The sequence below is a fragment of the Adiantum capillus-veneris genome, chromosome 4, assembly GCF_014529385.1.
Source record: "Adiantum capillus-veneris isolate H3 chromosome 4, ASM1452938v2, whole genome shotgun sequence".
In the NCBI taxonomy this organism is placed as follows: Eukaryota; Viridiplantae; Streptophyta; class Polypodiopsida; order Polypodiales; family Pteridaceae; genus Adiantum; species Adiantum capillus-veneris.
The window spans coordinates 43,077,718-43,090,771 of NC_140934.1; the positions used below are offsets into that span (position 1 = coordinate 43,077,718).

Here is a 13,054-nt window from a genome sequence, read left to right on the forward strand (position 1 = left end):
GAAAAGCCTACTCAAAACTACCTTCTTCAATGCCCTTGTCCCCTAAACCCCACACAACATTAGCCTTAATCCCTAAAAATTAGGATTCCTTATAAGGCCCATGCAAGGTTCATATTTCTCCTCATGATGCGGCGGGCTTGCTGGAGTGGTTGAGTGCAATTGACGGGTGCGGGTTACAAAAGTAAAGGTAGGAGATCCTTGGGAGAGAATCTGGTAGAAGAATCTGAGTGCAAATTGAATAAAATAGTAGAGGAGAGAGTAGGCACAATATAACTAATTCATGGTGCTCTTTGATGACTCAAATTCATGGTATAGATGCTCATGAAGCAGTACTTTCGATGCCTCCATCCATTTCCAAACAAGTAGAGGGGGAACTTGGGAAGTTTGTCTTGAAAGTCCAATAAAATTATATACGCTAGCTATAACACTTTTTCCAAAAGTTAGTGCTTTTATGGTCTGGTGTAGGAGGATATCATAGTCAGGAGAGATGATGTCTTTGACAAGCATCTTCTTCATGAAGTAGCACCAAAAATATTTAGGGTGTAAAAAATGTTTTTCAGACATACAAAATTCCTTTCCTTTCATTTGCCAAGGGGAGATTTTGAAAAAATAACTTTATTTTTTAAACTTTTTACACTATTTTTGTCTATTTCGGAGCGGAATTTCACCTTTTTGCCTTCCCCTCAACCGGCAGTTTTGAAATTGAGAACGGAACAATATTAAGTTGAAACACATTCCCATCACATTGTGGGCCATGCGAGACGAACTCATGTCCTTTGATGGTTATCTCGCACTGATGCTTTTGGGGCAGAATTTGGCCTTTTTCCCCTTGCCCCTCACCTTATTGCCAAGCTTTGCACACATTTTCTTGATTTTTTGGAGCAAAGTTTCACTTTTCCCCTTGCCTTCAACTGGCTCTTTTCAATTGCTAGACCGAAAGTTTATTAAAAAAAAGGTTGTTATCCAGAGTTTTGCGGCTGAATTTCGCCTTTTCCTTCCTTGCCCTAAAATGAAACTTTGGGAAATAGTTGTTTTGAAAGTTTGGACATCAAGGTGTAAAAACCTTTTAAACATACAAAATTCCTTTCCTTTAATTTACCAAGGGAAAATTTTAAAAAAATAAGTTTATTTTTTCTATTTTTACACTATTTTTCTCTATTTCGGGGTAGAAATTCTCCTTTTCCCCTTGCCCTCAATCGGCATTTTTGAAATTGAGAACGACACAATATTGTGCTGAAACTCATTTTTCCTGAACATTGTAGGCCATGCGAGGTGGACCCATGTACTTTGATGGCTATCTCGCACCCATGCTTTTGGGGCAGAATTTGGCCTTTTCCCCTTGCCCTCACCTTGCTTTTGGAGTATAGAAAACCATTTTTCATTCAAACAAAATTCCTTTCCTTTAATTTACCAAGGGGAATTTTTTTAATAAAATTACATATGATGCCTTATTGGTGTGCCAGGCACTCTAGAAAGAGATCACTAACTGTAAATGCCCTCGACTAGCATTTTTGACATTGAGAACCACACAATATTGTGCTGGGACACATTTTTTCCAAACATTGTTGCGAGGCGAACCCATGTACTTTGATGATTGTCTTGCACCCGCACCCGTGCTTTTTCCCTCAAGTTATTGCGAATCTTGCACTAATTTTCTCAATTTTTTGGGGTGGAGTTTCACTTTTTCCCCTTGCCCCCAATTGGCGCTTTCCGATTGCTAGATCGAATTTTTTTAAAAAAATTGGTTGTTTTCCAGAGTTTTGCGCTAATTTTTCTCTATTTTGGGGTGGAATTTTGCCTTCTCGCCTTGCCCTCAACTGGGACTTTTTATTAACAAGGAGAAAGTTTGGAAACTAGGGTGTTTTTGCATTGTTTTCCTCCATCTTGGGGCGGAATTGGTGTATAAGCTTAAAAATTCGTGTGATGTTGGACATAGTTGCACCACAACTAAGTCTATTATTATAATGGTAGAAAATGGTACGATGTTAAGCTGAGACACAATTTTTCCGAACACATTGTGTGTGTGTGTGTGTGTGTGTGTGAGAGAGAGAGAGAGAGAGAGAGAGAGAGAGAGAGAGAGAATAAGATGCTAGTTCCACATATTGGTTTTTGGCATTGACAAGGCCCAAAGCAAGAAGCCAAGTCCAAGGTTGAAGGTAAGCAAATCCGAGGCAAAAAGTGAGCAAATCCAAGGCAGCACGAGTGAATTCGAGGCGACAAAGGCGGAGGAAAATCTTGATTAAACTTGAAGGTTTTCTCTAAGCTGTATGCCATTCTCACCTTTGACTTGGGATTTCAAGGTCTAAATGAAAATTTGAAAATTACAATTTATAGGCGTAAATATCCTAATTTGTTAGGTGGGATTACACTAAACCGGTCCTCTTGACATTGCATTTTCTTTGCGTTTCGTGGGTGCAATCACCTTATGGTGTTCTCAAGGTTAAAATGAAAATCTCAAGGTAAATATTAAAATTTGTTAGGTGGGACTACACTAAGCTGATCTTTTAGAGCACTCTCATAGCCAAATGTTTTTTTTTCAAAACACTGATGATGAAGGGCACGACGAATTAGGCTAGCCCTCCACTATATTTGGAGATTTCTAAATTAAATTCCTCCAAGTTTCATGCGTGCTATCACCTTGGGCTGAAATTTAGAGATAAATCTCAAAATTCGTAGGTGGGATTGCACTTAAGTAAGCATGCTTTTCTCCAAAACACGGGTGCTTTTAGTTTCATGGGTGCTATCACCTTTCGTAGGTGCTATCACCTTGAGGTGAAAGTTTAGAGGTGGATCTCAAAATTCATAGGTGGGATTACACTAAACTTGGATTTTTCATGTGTGTCAATGAGTGGTGGTCTTTTGACGTGGTGTGTTTTCCCTTGGGACCAGAAAGAGAAGCAAAAGCCTTTAATTTGGGGATGGTTCAAATGGTCTCACCTACAGTCAATGTTGTGTGGTTGACTTTGTCATGATTGAGATTATTTGGCCCTCTTTTTTAAAATAAGATATCCATGGATGGAAGTACACTAAATCAATCTTCGAGCACTCCAATACACAATGATTTTTTCCAAAATGTGAGTGGTGAAGATGGGTGGTGGCAAAGGGAAACCCTTGCCTATATTTGAATTTTTTTACACCCTAAATTCCTTTGAGCTTTCTAGGTGTTTTTGCTTTCCATTTGGAATTTATAGGTGAATTCCAAATTTGCAAGTGAGAATACACTAAACCTAGGTTTGAACAATGTTTAAAGGAAAATTATAGCTTTTGAGACAATTGTCTCCCTCCCCCCTCCCTCTTTCTATCATAGCCACTTTTGGCCACGAGCTATCCTCTAAGTCTTTGTAGGTTTTCTCAGCTTCAAATAATGATTTCAAAAGTAAATTCAAAAGTAAAATTTATGTGGGATTACACTAAACATAGCTCTTTTTTTAGCACTTGGATAAAAAATATCAATGCTACAATACTTGAGAGCTTTAAGATTTCTTTTCGAGTGATTTAGTCTATCACCCTGCTAAAACATCTCTCTCTCTCTCTCTCTCTCTCTCTCTCTCTCTCTCTCTCTCAATCACTTTTGACCACTCTACCTCTCTACACCTTTGCACCATAGCCTTCGGGACCATTGGGACTACTACACCTATGTTCTATTACGCTGCCATGATGTCTAAATTGATTATACATATTGAACTGCTAAAAGAGGCCCAATGGAACCTCGTCTCAACATCTCCAAGCATCAGGAAAGTGTATGATTCACGCTCATGAGAAAAGACTCTCTATTTCCTATTTTTTTACACATGAAACATGCAATTCCTAGCCTTGTGAAGCGTGCACACACACACACACACACACACACACACACACACACACACAAAAGAGAGGAGAATACAACATCATTTCAACATATCTTAACATTAGGCAAGTGCATGATTCACACTCATGACAAAAGACACTCTATATTTCTAAAAAACTACATGGCACGTGGAATTCCTAAAAAACTATATATATATATATATATATATATATATATATATATATATATATATATATATATATATATATATATATATATATATATATATATATATATATATATATAGTTAGAGAGAGAGAGAAATCAAGAAAGTTTGTGCCAAAAACTAGCCCGAATATTTTCTATTTTAGAGAAAACCCAAGTAACTCCTCATACTACAGTCATAAACGTAGAGCTCATTACCTCATTTTTGTTATTCTAAGAAAGAAATATTGCATGAGATAAGTAAGGCCCCTTGACATATCCATGTGTCAATGAATTAGACTTTTCCTCTTAATCACGGGCAACATAGCTGTCCAAAATGGAGAAGGAAATGGGAGAGCCAATCTATTGCAACGGGGCAGGAAACTCTGATAACCAATCTACCAAACTTCAAGCTTCCTCTCCTTCTGAATGTATGTATCCATGATAAACACATTTTCTAGCATCATAGAGAGAGATAAAAGAGTCCAAATGTAACCTCATCTCAACATTCCCTACTATAAAAGAAGGCATTCTGCATTTAAAAAAAAAACACACATGGCACATGCAATTCCTAGCATTGTGAGGTATAGATAGCTAGAGAGAGAGAGAGAGAGAGAGAGAGAGAGAGAGAGAGAGAGAGGTAGAGTGGTCAAGAAAATTTGTGACAAAAACTAACCCCAAAATTTTCTATTTCGAAGGAAACCCAAGTGATTCCTCATATTACAGTGGAAGACGTAGAGCTCCTTATCTCATTTACGTTATTCTGAGAAATATTGCATGAGACAAGCAAGACCTATTGAAACTCTTGCTCTTAGCATAGCAGTCAACAATGGAGAGGGAGCTGGGAGAGCCAGTCTATTGCAATGGGGCAAGAAACTCTGATAACCAATCTACCAAACTTTAAGATTCCTCTTCTTCTTCATGCAGGTAGCCATGATAGGCACGTTTGGTAGCACAATAGGAAGACCCCATTATGGGGCAGGTTTTGGATGTCATACGGGCAATGCTAATAGACTTGCCGATGAGTCTTGATACCTAAGCATACTATTTCAATGTGAATTGGGAGAACCAACCTACAATATTTGGAGAAGGAATTGGAAAAGCCAGTCTACCACATTGGGTGAGAAAACCAACAAAACCACTCTTACCACACTTGGGTGGTTCAACCTTTCTCTCCTTCTTCATGCAAGAACCCATGAAAAATTTGTTCTTGATGTCATACAGAGAAACAATGATAGGAGATGCTAAATAACCTTCAAGAAGTCTCACAACTGAGTCTTCAACTCCAATGGTGTCATTTAATATTCAATTTATCCTAGGATGTCTATTAAATTTAATATATCTTACTGATAGAAGAAGTGGGAGGATGCATGAAACGAAAAGCAATAGAAAGGATCTATCAAACAAGCCTTGAACTCATGCACACTCTTTATTCCTTCCTTGGGTATAATACTCCAATTAATATGATGTGTTGAGGATATTATATGCTTGCATTTGGAAGTTAGTATAGATAAGGAACTTCCCTACCTTAAGTACACTACTTTAATTAATACTATGATGTATTGAGGATATTTTATGCTTGCATTTGGGAGTAACTAAAATGATAAAACTTATGCACTCATTATGAATTTAGTGTTTTCTCTGTTGCTTGACAGAAGCATTTATGAGGACAAGGGACACATGCCTTTGTCTTCCTGAATCTACAAGTCATTCCTCTCATGTGCGTGCACGCCGAAAGGTTGCACGAAATTATCGACGTCAACTCGCTATACAATGTACGATATACTTGCTAGAGGATGCCTTGCCATGCTCAACAAATGGCCATGGTCATGGTAGGAGTCCCTCCACATTGGTGGAGGGTTCTTTCCATGGTGATGTTACTATTCCACAAGTTCCTTTGCAAACTGTCATGCAAGGACAAGGACGAAGACAACACACTCTTTCATGTTTGGATGCGACAAGAAGATATCGTCGACAACGGGCAAGGCAACGCACCTCCAAAATAAGATAGCAGCGCCATCAATATGACGGACACTTTTACCCTCTCATAGATGCTCAAAATGAGGAACAGGTCCCGTATGTTCATGACACATCACTTGGAGGAATTGCTTGCTATCTACATGCCTATCCATGTCTACGAGGTGTCCACCCTTCCATGCTACCATTGATACATGTCTCATTGCCTACAGATCATAGAAGAACCATGTCCTCCTTCTGTGAGTTTTGTGGTGCACGTCTTTGGCCGTGTGAAATGAAGAAGGAAGATACACCATCAATGGGAAAATATTGTTGCAAAGGTGGAAAAGTATCCCTCTTTCCTCTTGCAAGACCGCCAGATGTATTGGAGAGGCTACTCACTAATAGTGATGTTTTGAGTAAGTCTTTCAGAAGAAACATCAGGAGTTACAATAGTGCTATGGCATTTGCATCTCTTGGAGCTACCATTGATGAGACATTGATGGGTAGGTCTGGTGCAGATTGCTTTCGTGTACATGGTGGTGTTTACCATTGAATTGGTTCTTTGCTACCACATGAAGTAGGGGCTCCAAAATTTGCACAGATATATGTATATGATACTGAGCATGAGGTTCGGAATTGTATGAGTGCCTTGGATGGTTTGAATTTGTCCACTCTTGAAGCATTATCAATGATGATGCGATCATGTAATCCGTATGCGAATGCCTTCTACAATGCTGGTAGAATGTTACGTGACAGTCCTGGTGTGGAGATCAAAATGACAATTTGTGAGAATAGAAATACTTCCAGGCAGTACTTGATACCTGTTGGCAATGAGGTTGCTGCGATTATGCCAGGCCAAGGGGATGTACAAACAGTTGTCCATCGAGACATTGTGATACATTGTCAAAATGGAAGGCTGCAAAGGATTTCAAATCTACACAGGTCATACATGCCACTATTGTATGTTCTTCTCTTTCCACGGGGAGAAGATGGATGGCATATCAAGCTTCCTTATGATAATGTGCATGGACCCCCAAGAGCTACGAGATAAAAATCGATGCATATTGTGCAGAGCTGCGAGATGCATATTGTGCCATTGAGGAATGTCATGTTGCATGGGTCCGTACAAATCAGAAAATGTTGAGGGAAGAATTGTATGTAGGCTTGGTTGACATGGTGCATTTGTCTGGGAGTGATGTTGTAGTTGGACGGTCTGCAAGTCGAAGAATTGTCTTACCCTCATCTTTTATAGGTGACCCTCGGCACATGTACCAATTGTATCAAGATGCAATGGCAATTGTGCGTGCAAAGGGAAATCCAGACCTAGTTATCACATTCACATGTAACCCCAAATGGCAAGAAATAAATGAGGCATTACTTTCAGGACAAGTTTCCTCTGATCGACCAGACATAACCACCAGGGTTTTCTTCTTGAAACACTCGAGCATGATGAAGTATATCTTAAAGAAAGATATTTTTGGGAAAGTGGTGGCTTACATGTCCGTCGTGGATTTCCAAAACAGAGGCTTGCCACATTCTCATACATTATTGATTCTAGATCCTCGATGTAAGCCTCAATCAACATTTGACTATGACAAGATGGTTTGTGCAGAGCTGCGAGATAAAAATCGATTTCCAGTGCTGCATGATATCATTGTTAGTTGTAACATTCATGGTCCATGCGGTGAGTTCAATAGGTCATCTCCTTGCATGGTTGATGGCCGATGTATTAGAAAATATCCACGTTCATTTTGTGAGCAAACAAGCATGGATAATAATGGCTACCCCATTTATGTGCGACGAAACAATGGCTTCACCGCCAACGTTAGGGGTTCTACTATTGATAACCGATGGGTTGTGCCATATAATCCTGTTTTGTCAACACTATTTAATGCGTATATCAATGTTGAGGTATGCTCGACAATTTCAGCCGTCAAGTATGTCTATAAGTACATCTACGAGGGGCATGATAGGGCAACTGTAAGATTCCATACATCGGTACGTGATGCAGAAAGGGTGAACGTTGATGAGATATACATGTACATAGATGGCAGCTATGTATCTGCATCTGAGTCTTGCTGGAGAATTTTTGAATATCCTTTGCACAATGACGCACCAATTGTTCAGAGATTGAGCGTGCATGTTCCGGCTGGTCAAATGGTGACTTTTTGAGATAATGATAGACTTAATGATTTCTTGCAAAGAGATGATTCAGAGAAGACCACTTTGACAAAGTGGTTCACATGCAACTTGGAGAATCCTGAAGCAAATGATAGTTTGTACATCGATTTTCCTCAAAAGTGGGTGTGGAATTCGGGTTCCAAGAAGTGGACAAAGAGACGTTGTGGGGACACTATTGGGCGGATGTATTTTGTGCAGCCCTCTACATGTGAACGATATTATGTCCGTTTGCTTTTGACTATTTGTAAAGGATGTAAATCATTTGAGGATCTATGCTCCGCAAATGGTGTATTGTTTCCAACATTCAAGGCACCATGCATTGCAAGGGGTATCTTGGAAGATGATGGGGAATGGTTCGGATGCATGGAGGAAGCTTGCAGTACACATACAGGCTTGCAATTGAGACATTTGTTTGTGACCATTCTATTGTTTTGTGAACCCTCCTCCCCTCATCTCTTATGGGAAATATTTCGACGCTTTTTGTATGAGGACTATCAACACATGTTGGAGATGAGATATGAGTCATTAGATGGTTGTACACAGGTTGCTGAAGGGTATGCGTTGAGAGATTTGCATAACATTCTTGGTACTTTTGGACGAAGTTTAACTGAATTTCCTGGAATTCCAATGCCTGATGAACGCTTTGTGACACGTGATGAAAATAGCTTGCTTTTCCAAGAGCAATGCCTTACACAATGCAAGAGCTGTCCGTGTCACGTGAAATGGAGCAGAGTCTAAATGAAGATCAAAGGATTGCTTTTGAGGCAGTGTTGCATGGATTGACTATTGATGGTGGGGCTATTTTTTTCCTAGATGGTCTTGGAGGGACTGGGAAAACTTATTTGTATAATTGTTTGTTGTCACGTGTGCGTGGAGAAGGAGAAGTTTCATTGGCCACAGCATCTTCTGGTATTTCAACATTGCTATTGCGAAATGGATGCACTGCACATTCTAGATTCAAGATACCCTTGAACCTTGATAGTTGTAGCACATGCAATATCCCTGTTCAAGGTCAACTTGCTGAATTTCTTAGAATGTGCAAGTTGATTGTGTGGGATGAGGATCCTATGATGCATCGATATGCCTTCGAAGCTTTGGATAGGTCTTTGCAAGATATCATGTGCTCAACAAATCCATTTGGTGGAAAAGTGTTGCTTCTTGGGGGAGATTTCAGACAGATCTTACAGTGGTGTTCCAGGGAGCGCGTGCTGACATTGTTGATGCTACACTTTGTCGATCGCGCTTATGGAATCGTGTGAAGATTCTTAGATTGGCACATAACATGCGTGTGGGAGGTGGTGATGTTGCAAATTCTGCCTATAGAGAATGGCTTATGGATATAGGAAATGGGACTTTGACAATAGGTGATGAACAAATGATAGAAATCCCCCGTCACATGGTGCTTTCTTCATCCTCATTGGATGTATTGATAGGTTGCATCTATTCAGAAATTGATAAAGATGTGGTCCATGCAGAATACTTCAAAGAGCGGGCCATCCTTGCTCCAAAAACCTCTGAAGTTGATATTGTCAATGCTAAGGCCCTATACACAATGAAAGGTGATGTTGTGCAATACTTTAGTGCTGACTTTGTGGCGGAAAACTCGATGCAAGATCCTTTCTTATACTCTGTGGAGTTTTTAAATAGTCTCACCTTGGGTGGTGGATTTACAACACATTGCTTGGAGTTGAAAATGAATGCCCCAATAATTCTACTACGGAACATTGATCCAAGTCGAGGTCTATGTAATGGGACACGCTTGGTGTGCAAGGCATTTCATGCAAGAGTTCTGGAGGCAGAAGTTATTACAGGTACACGGGTAGGCACTCGGGTTTTCATCCCTCCAATATGTTTTGTGCATTCTGGTGCAAAGTTGCCATTCGTTCTTAGACAGAGGCAGTTCCCAGTTAGATTGGCTTTTTGTATGATGATAAATAAGTCACAAGGACAAAGCATTGCCATGTTGGGCCTATACCTGGTGACACCGGTCTTCACTCATGGACAACTGTATGTTGCATTGTCACATGCACGTTCAGCCACTGGAGTGAAGATTCTCCTACGTGACATTGATGTAAACGAAACAACTGCACTAGCAACAAACATTGTTTACCATGAGATATTAAACAATGCCATATGAAGGTTCCAATCCTTCTTTGTGTATGACGATAAATAAGTCACATGGCCAAAGCATTACCATGTTGGGCCTATACCTAGTGACACCGGTCTTCACTCATGGACAACTGTATGTTGCATTGTCATGCGCACGCTCAACTACTGGAGTGAAAATTCTCCTACGTGACGTTGATGTAATTACAAAACAATTGCACTAACAATAAACATTATGTACCATGAGATATCAATCAATGCCATATGAAAGCTCCAATCCTTCTCATCATTGTGTTCTTCTTTATATATGTTTCAAATCATAAAATATTTTGTGAATTACTTTTTTGCCTCTCTCCATAACATATACTAAACTATGTCATGTGAAGGTTTTGTTCCTTCCTTACATTGTCGTTTTTGTGGTTTTTATTTGGGTATATAGATCATGGATCAAATGACTTACATCTTCGAGGTGTCCTTTCTATTAAATATAGAAGATCATCCACATCCTGGTATGTTTTTGTCCACCATTAAGACATGACATGGAGACTTATTGTGTTATCTTTGGGACCTTGATTTTTTTTTCCATTATTTTAAGCAGAGCCACTTTTTTGGTGTGCACCTTTGCCGCGCAAAAAAATTGTTAGGACCATCCGCAAGCAAGAAAATTGTTTTTGGTGAGTGTGAATGAAATCAGAAATTCACTTGACATAAAGTAAGATTCTTGGTTTTTTTGTTTCCTTATGTGTTACGGACCTTAGGAAGTTGCCATCTATCGATATCTTTACATTGCGTATTTTGGCATACTCCTCCGACGTTGAGTACTGTGTCTACTTGGTAAGGAAGGAGTGTGTGTCTTCCGAAGATGAAGATGATGCTCAATGGTTTGCTAGATATGAAGGATACTCCGTTCCCAATGATTGGTAGTACCTCCAGAGTTCTAGGTTCACTGAGTTGATCTACCAAATCTACTTGCCTAAACAACTTGCATGTTTGGCAGTACCATACATAGCTGCAATAACTGGTATGTGTAAATTTTTGTGTTTGGTGCTTCAATTGTATTATTTTAAAAAAAGTCTCCCTTTTTTACTACTATTGTTTGTTAATCTAGGAGATAATCAACCTTGGGATGGAAAAACGGTCCTTAATTTAGGAATGGAGAAACTCCAAGACAATTGCCAATTGCATGATGAAGCGAGCTACGTTGATATTGCCTCTTAGATCAGTTGTGGCACGATAATGTCCTTGATTGTGTTTGCTTCTATGAAAAACATATCAATAGCTTTTCCATGCTTGTAATCCATTTTAGGCAATGTTCTTTGAAAATATGGATACATTTATAAATGTCTTGGTGTTTATTATGACTTTGTAATTCTATGCAATAGAGTTTTCCACTTGCGATTTGAGTTTGAGGGATCCAAGATATTAGGTTCATATCTTAGAGATCTTTGTTTAAGCACAAAAGTTCTATGCATTGATCCTCACGTTTGTGAGAGGATAGGTTGCTATGTTGAGAGAGAGAGAGAGAGAGAGAGAGAGAGAGAGAGATGTGCAATAAGGAAGAGAGAAAATCATGCATGTTGCTTGAGGAAAACATTAAAGTCTCTCTGTGTCTTTTCTTGAGCTTGCACCTCTTATGCTTTGTGTAGATTATGTTTTTTTTGGATGATAAGATGTTATGTTCGTAATATTGTGCAAGGGATTGCTTCCTTTGTGATAGTTGACACATAGTTCAACTTTATATGCATTGTGATGTACTTTTTAATGGTACAGCTATGGAAAACATGAATAACAATGCCATCGTTGAGACCGAGTCAGATGGTATTGAGTCCACTCCTCCAAAATTTGCCAATGTTCGAGCGGCAAAGATAAGTGCTTGATGCGTGGGATCCTCTTCTATTAATCCTGTGGTAAATGATGGGAATCATGAACTCATGGCTGCATTATGGGACTTCTTTGTCCGTAGTGAGTCTAGGCAATTGGACTTTGAACGACACTTGGAAGTACTTTTGGACATGGCTCAGCAAGCGAATGGCCAACAAATTGTAGACCTCTGCAATGAGGTGCGGTTATGTGCACAACGCTTTAATGGAGGAATGGCCCAAGTTGAGGAGAACCAATTCAACATGCTGGTGCGCATGGAGCAAAAATTTGAATCAATGCAAAGCTCACACATGCCCAATAGGGAAATCCACGTCCAAATTGATGCACTTAAGGACCAGGTCCTTGCTTTAGAAGGAGAGGTAACCCAGCTCAAGGTCCATTTGAATCGATTGAATGCATTGATGACAAAGATGGCTCGAGCTTCTGATGGCCGTGCCATATAGAAACATTCAACCTTGGCTACTAGAAATAGTTGAAGCACGTACTTTTGTGTGTTAATTTGATTCACTATGTTGATGTACTAAAGCATACCTTGCTTTGAACTGCGTTGGTAGGATAAATTAGTGGACATGTTGTTTTTTTTTTGGTTTTATACTTGTGTTGTTTGATCTACATGGCATAAAGCCATAGAGTATACTTAAATTAAGTTTTGAGACTTTGGTTGAGATGATATTTTTGGTCAAAACAATATGAGGTACTACCTTTGTGGCTTGGGGACATAAAGTATCATGTTTTTAGAAAAGAGGCTTCCATCATTACAACTATGCTTAGCTGTATGAGCTTCAAGGACGTTGCAATGAAATACTTGGAAGCTTGATAGATTCCATGATATTTTACCACTATCTACATTTCATTCTGAAAGTTATCTTTAGGTTTACAAGTAGAAATTGTCTTACTCCTTTAGATTTGGTTCACTTTATGCACTCTTAAATAATT

At 39.3% G+C, this 13,054-nt stretch overlaps 2 protein-coding genes across 2 annotated transcripts; both read left to right on the forward strand.

The window, feature by feature from the left end:
- Nucleotides 1-6,242: 6,242 nt before the first annotated feature.
- Nucleotides 6,243-8,122, forward strand: LOC147459050 (uncharacterized). Its single transcript, XM_086511532.1, has 3 exons — nt 6,243-6,479; nt 6,552-6,892; nt 6,991-8,122. The coding sequence occupies exons 1-3, from the start codon at nt 6,243-6,245 to the stop codon at nt 8,120-8,122; spliced, it is 1,710 nt and encodes a 569-aa protein (XP_086367658.1).
- A 1,291-nt stretch (nt 8,123-9,413) lies between these two features.
- LOC147459051 (uncharacterized) lies at nt 9,414-12,114 on the forward strand. The gene is made up of 2 exons (XM_086511533.1): nt 9,414-9,942; nt 12,008-12,114. Exons 1-2 carry the CDS (start codon nt 9,414-9,416, stop codon nt 12,112-12,114), a joined length of 636 nt encoding a protein of 211 aa, XP_086367659.1.
- Nucleotides 12,115-13,054: the final 940 nt, after the last annotated feature.

Excerpts from the sequence above, each read along its gene's own strand:
- LOC147459050 (XM_086511532.1), top strand. The coding sequence starts at position 6,243 with ATGAAGAAGGAAGATACACCATCAATGGGAAAATATTGTTGCAAAGGT. Across the intron at positions 6,480-6,551 it reads CTGGTGCAGATTGCTTTCGT|ATATATGTATATGATACTGA; the intron begins GTACATGGTGGT and ends AAATTTGCACAG. Across the intron at positions 6,893-6,990 it reads AGGATTTCAAATCTACACAG|CTACGAGATAAAAATCGATG; the intron begins GTCATACATGCC and ends GACCCCCAAGAG.
- LOC147459051 (XM_086511533.1), top strand. The coding sequence starts at position 9,414 with ATGCGTGTGGGAGGTGGTGATGTTGCAAATTCTGCCTATAGAGAATGG. Across the intron at positions 9,943-12,007 it reads GGAGGCAGAAGTTATTACAG|CTATGGAAAACATGAATAAC; the intron begins GTACACGGGTAG and ends TTAATGGTACAG.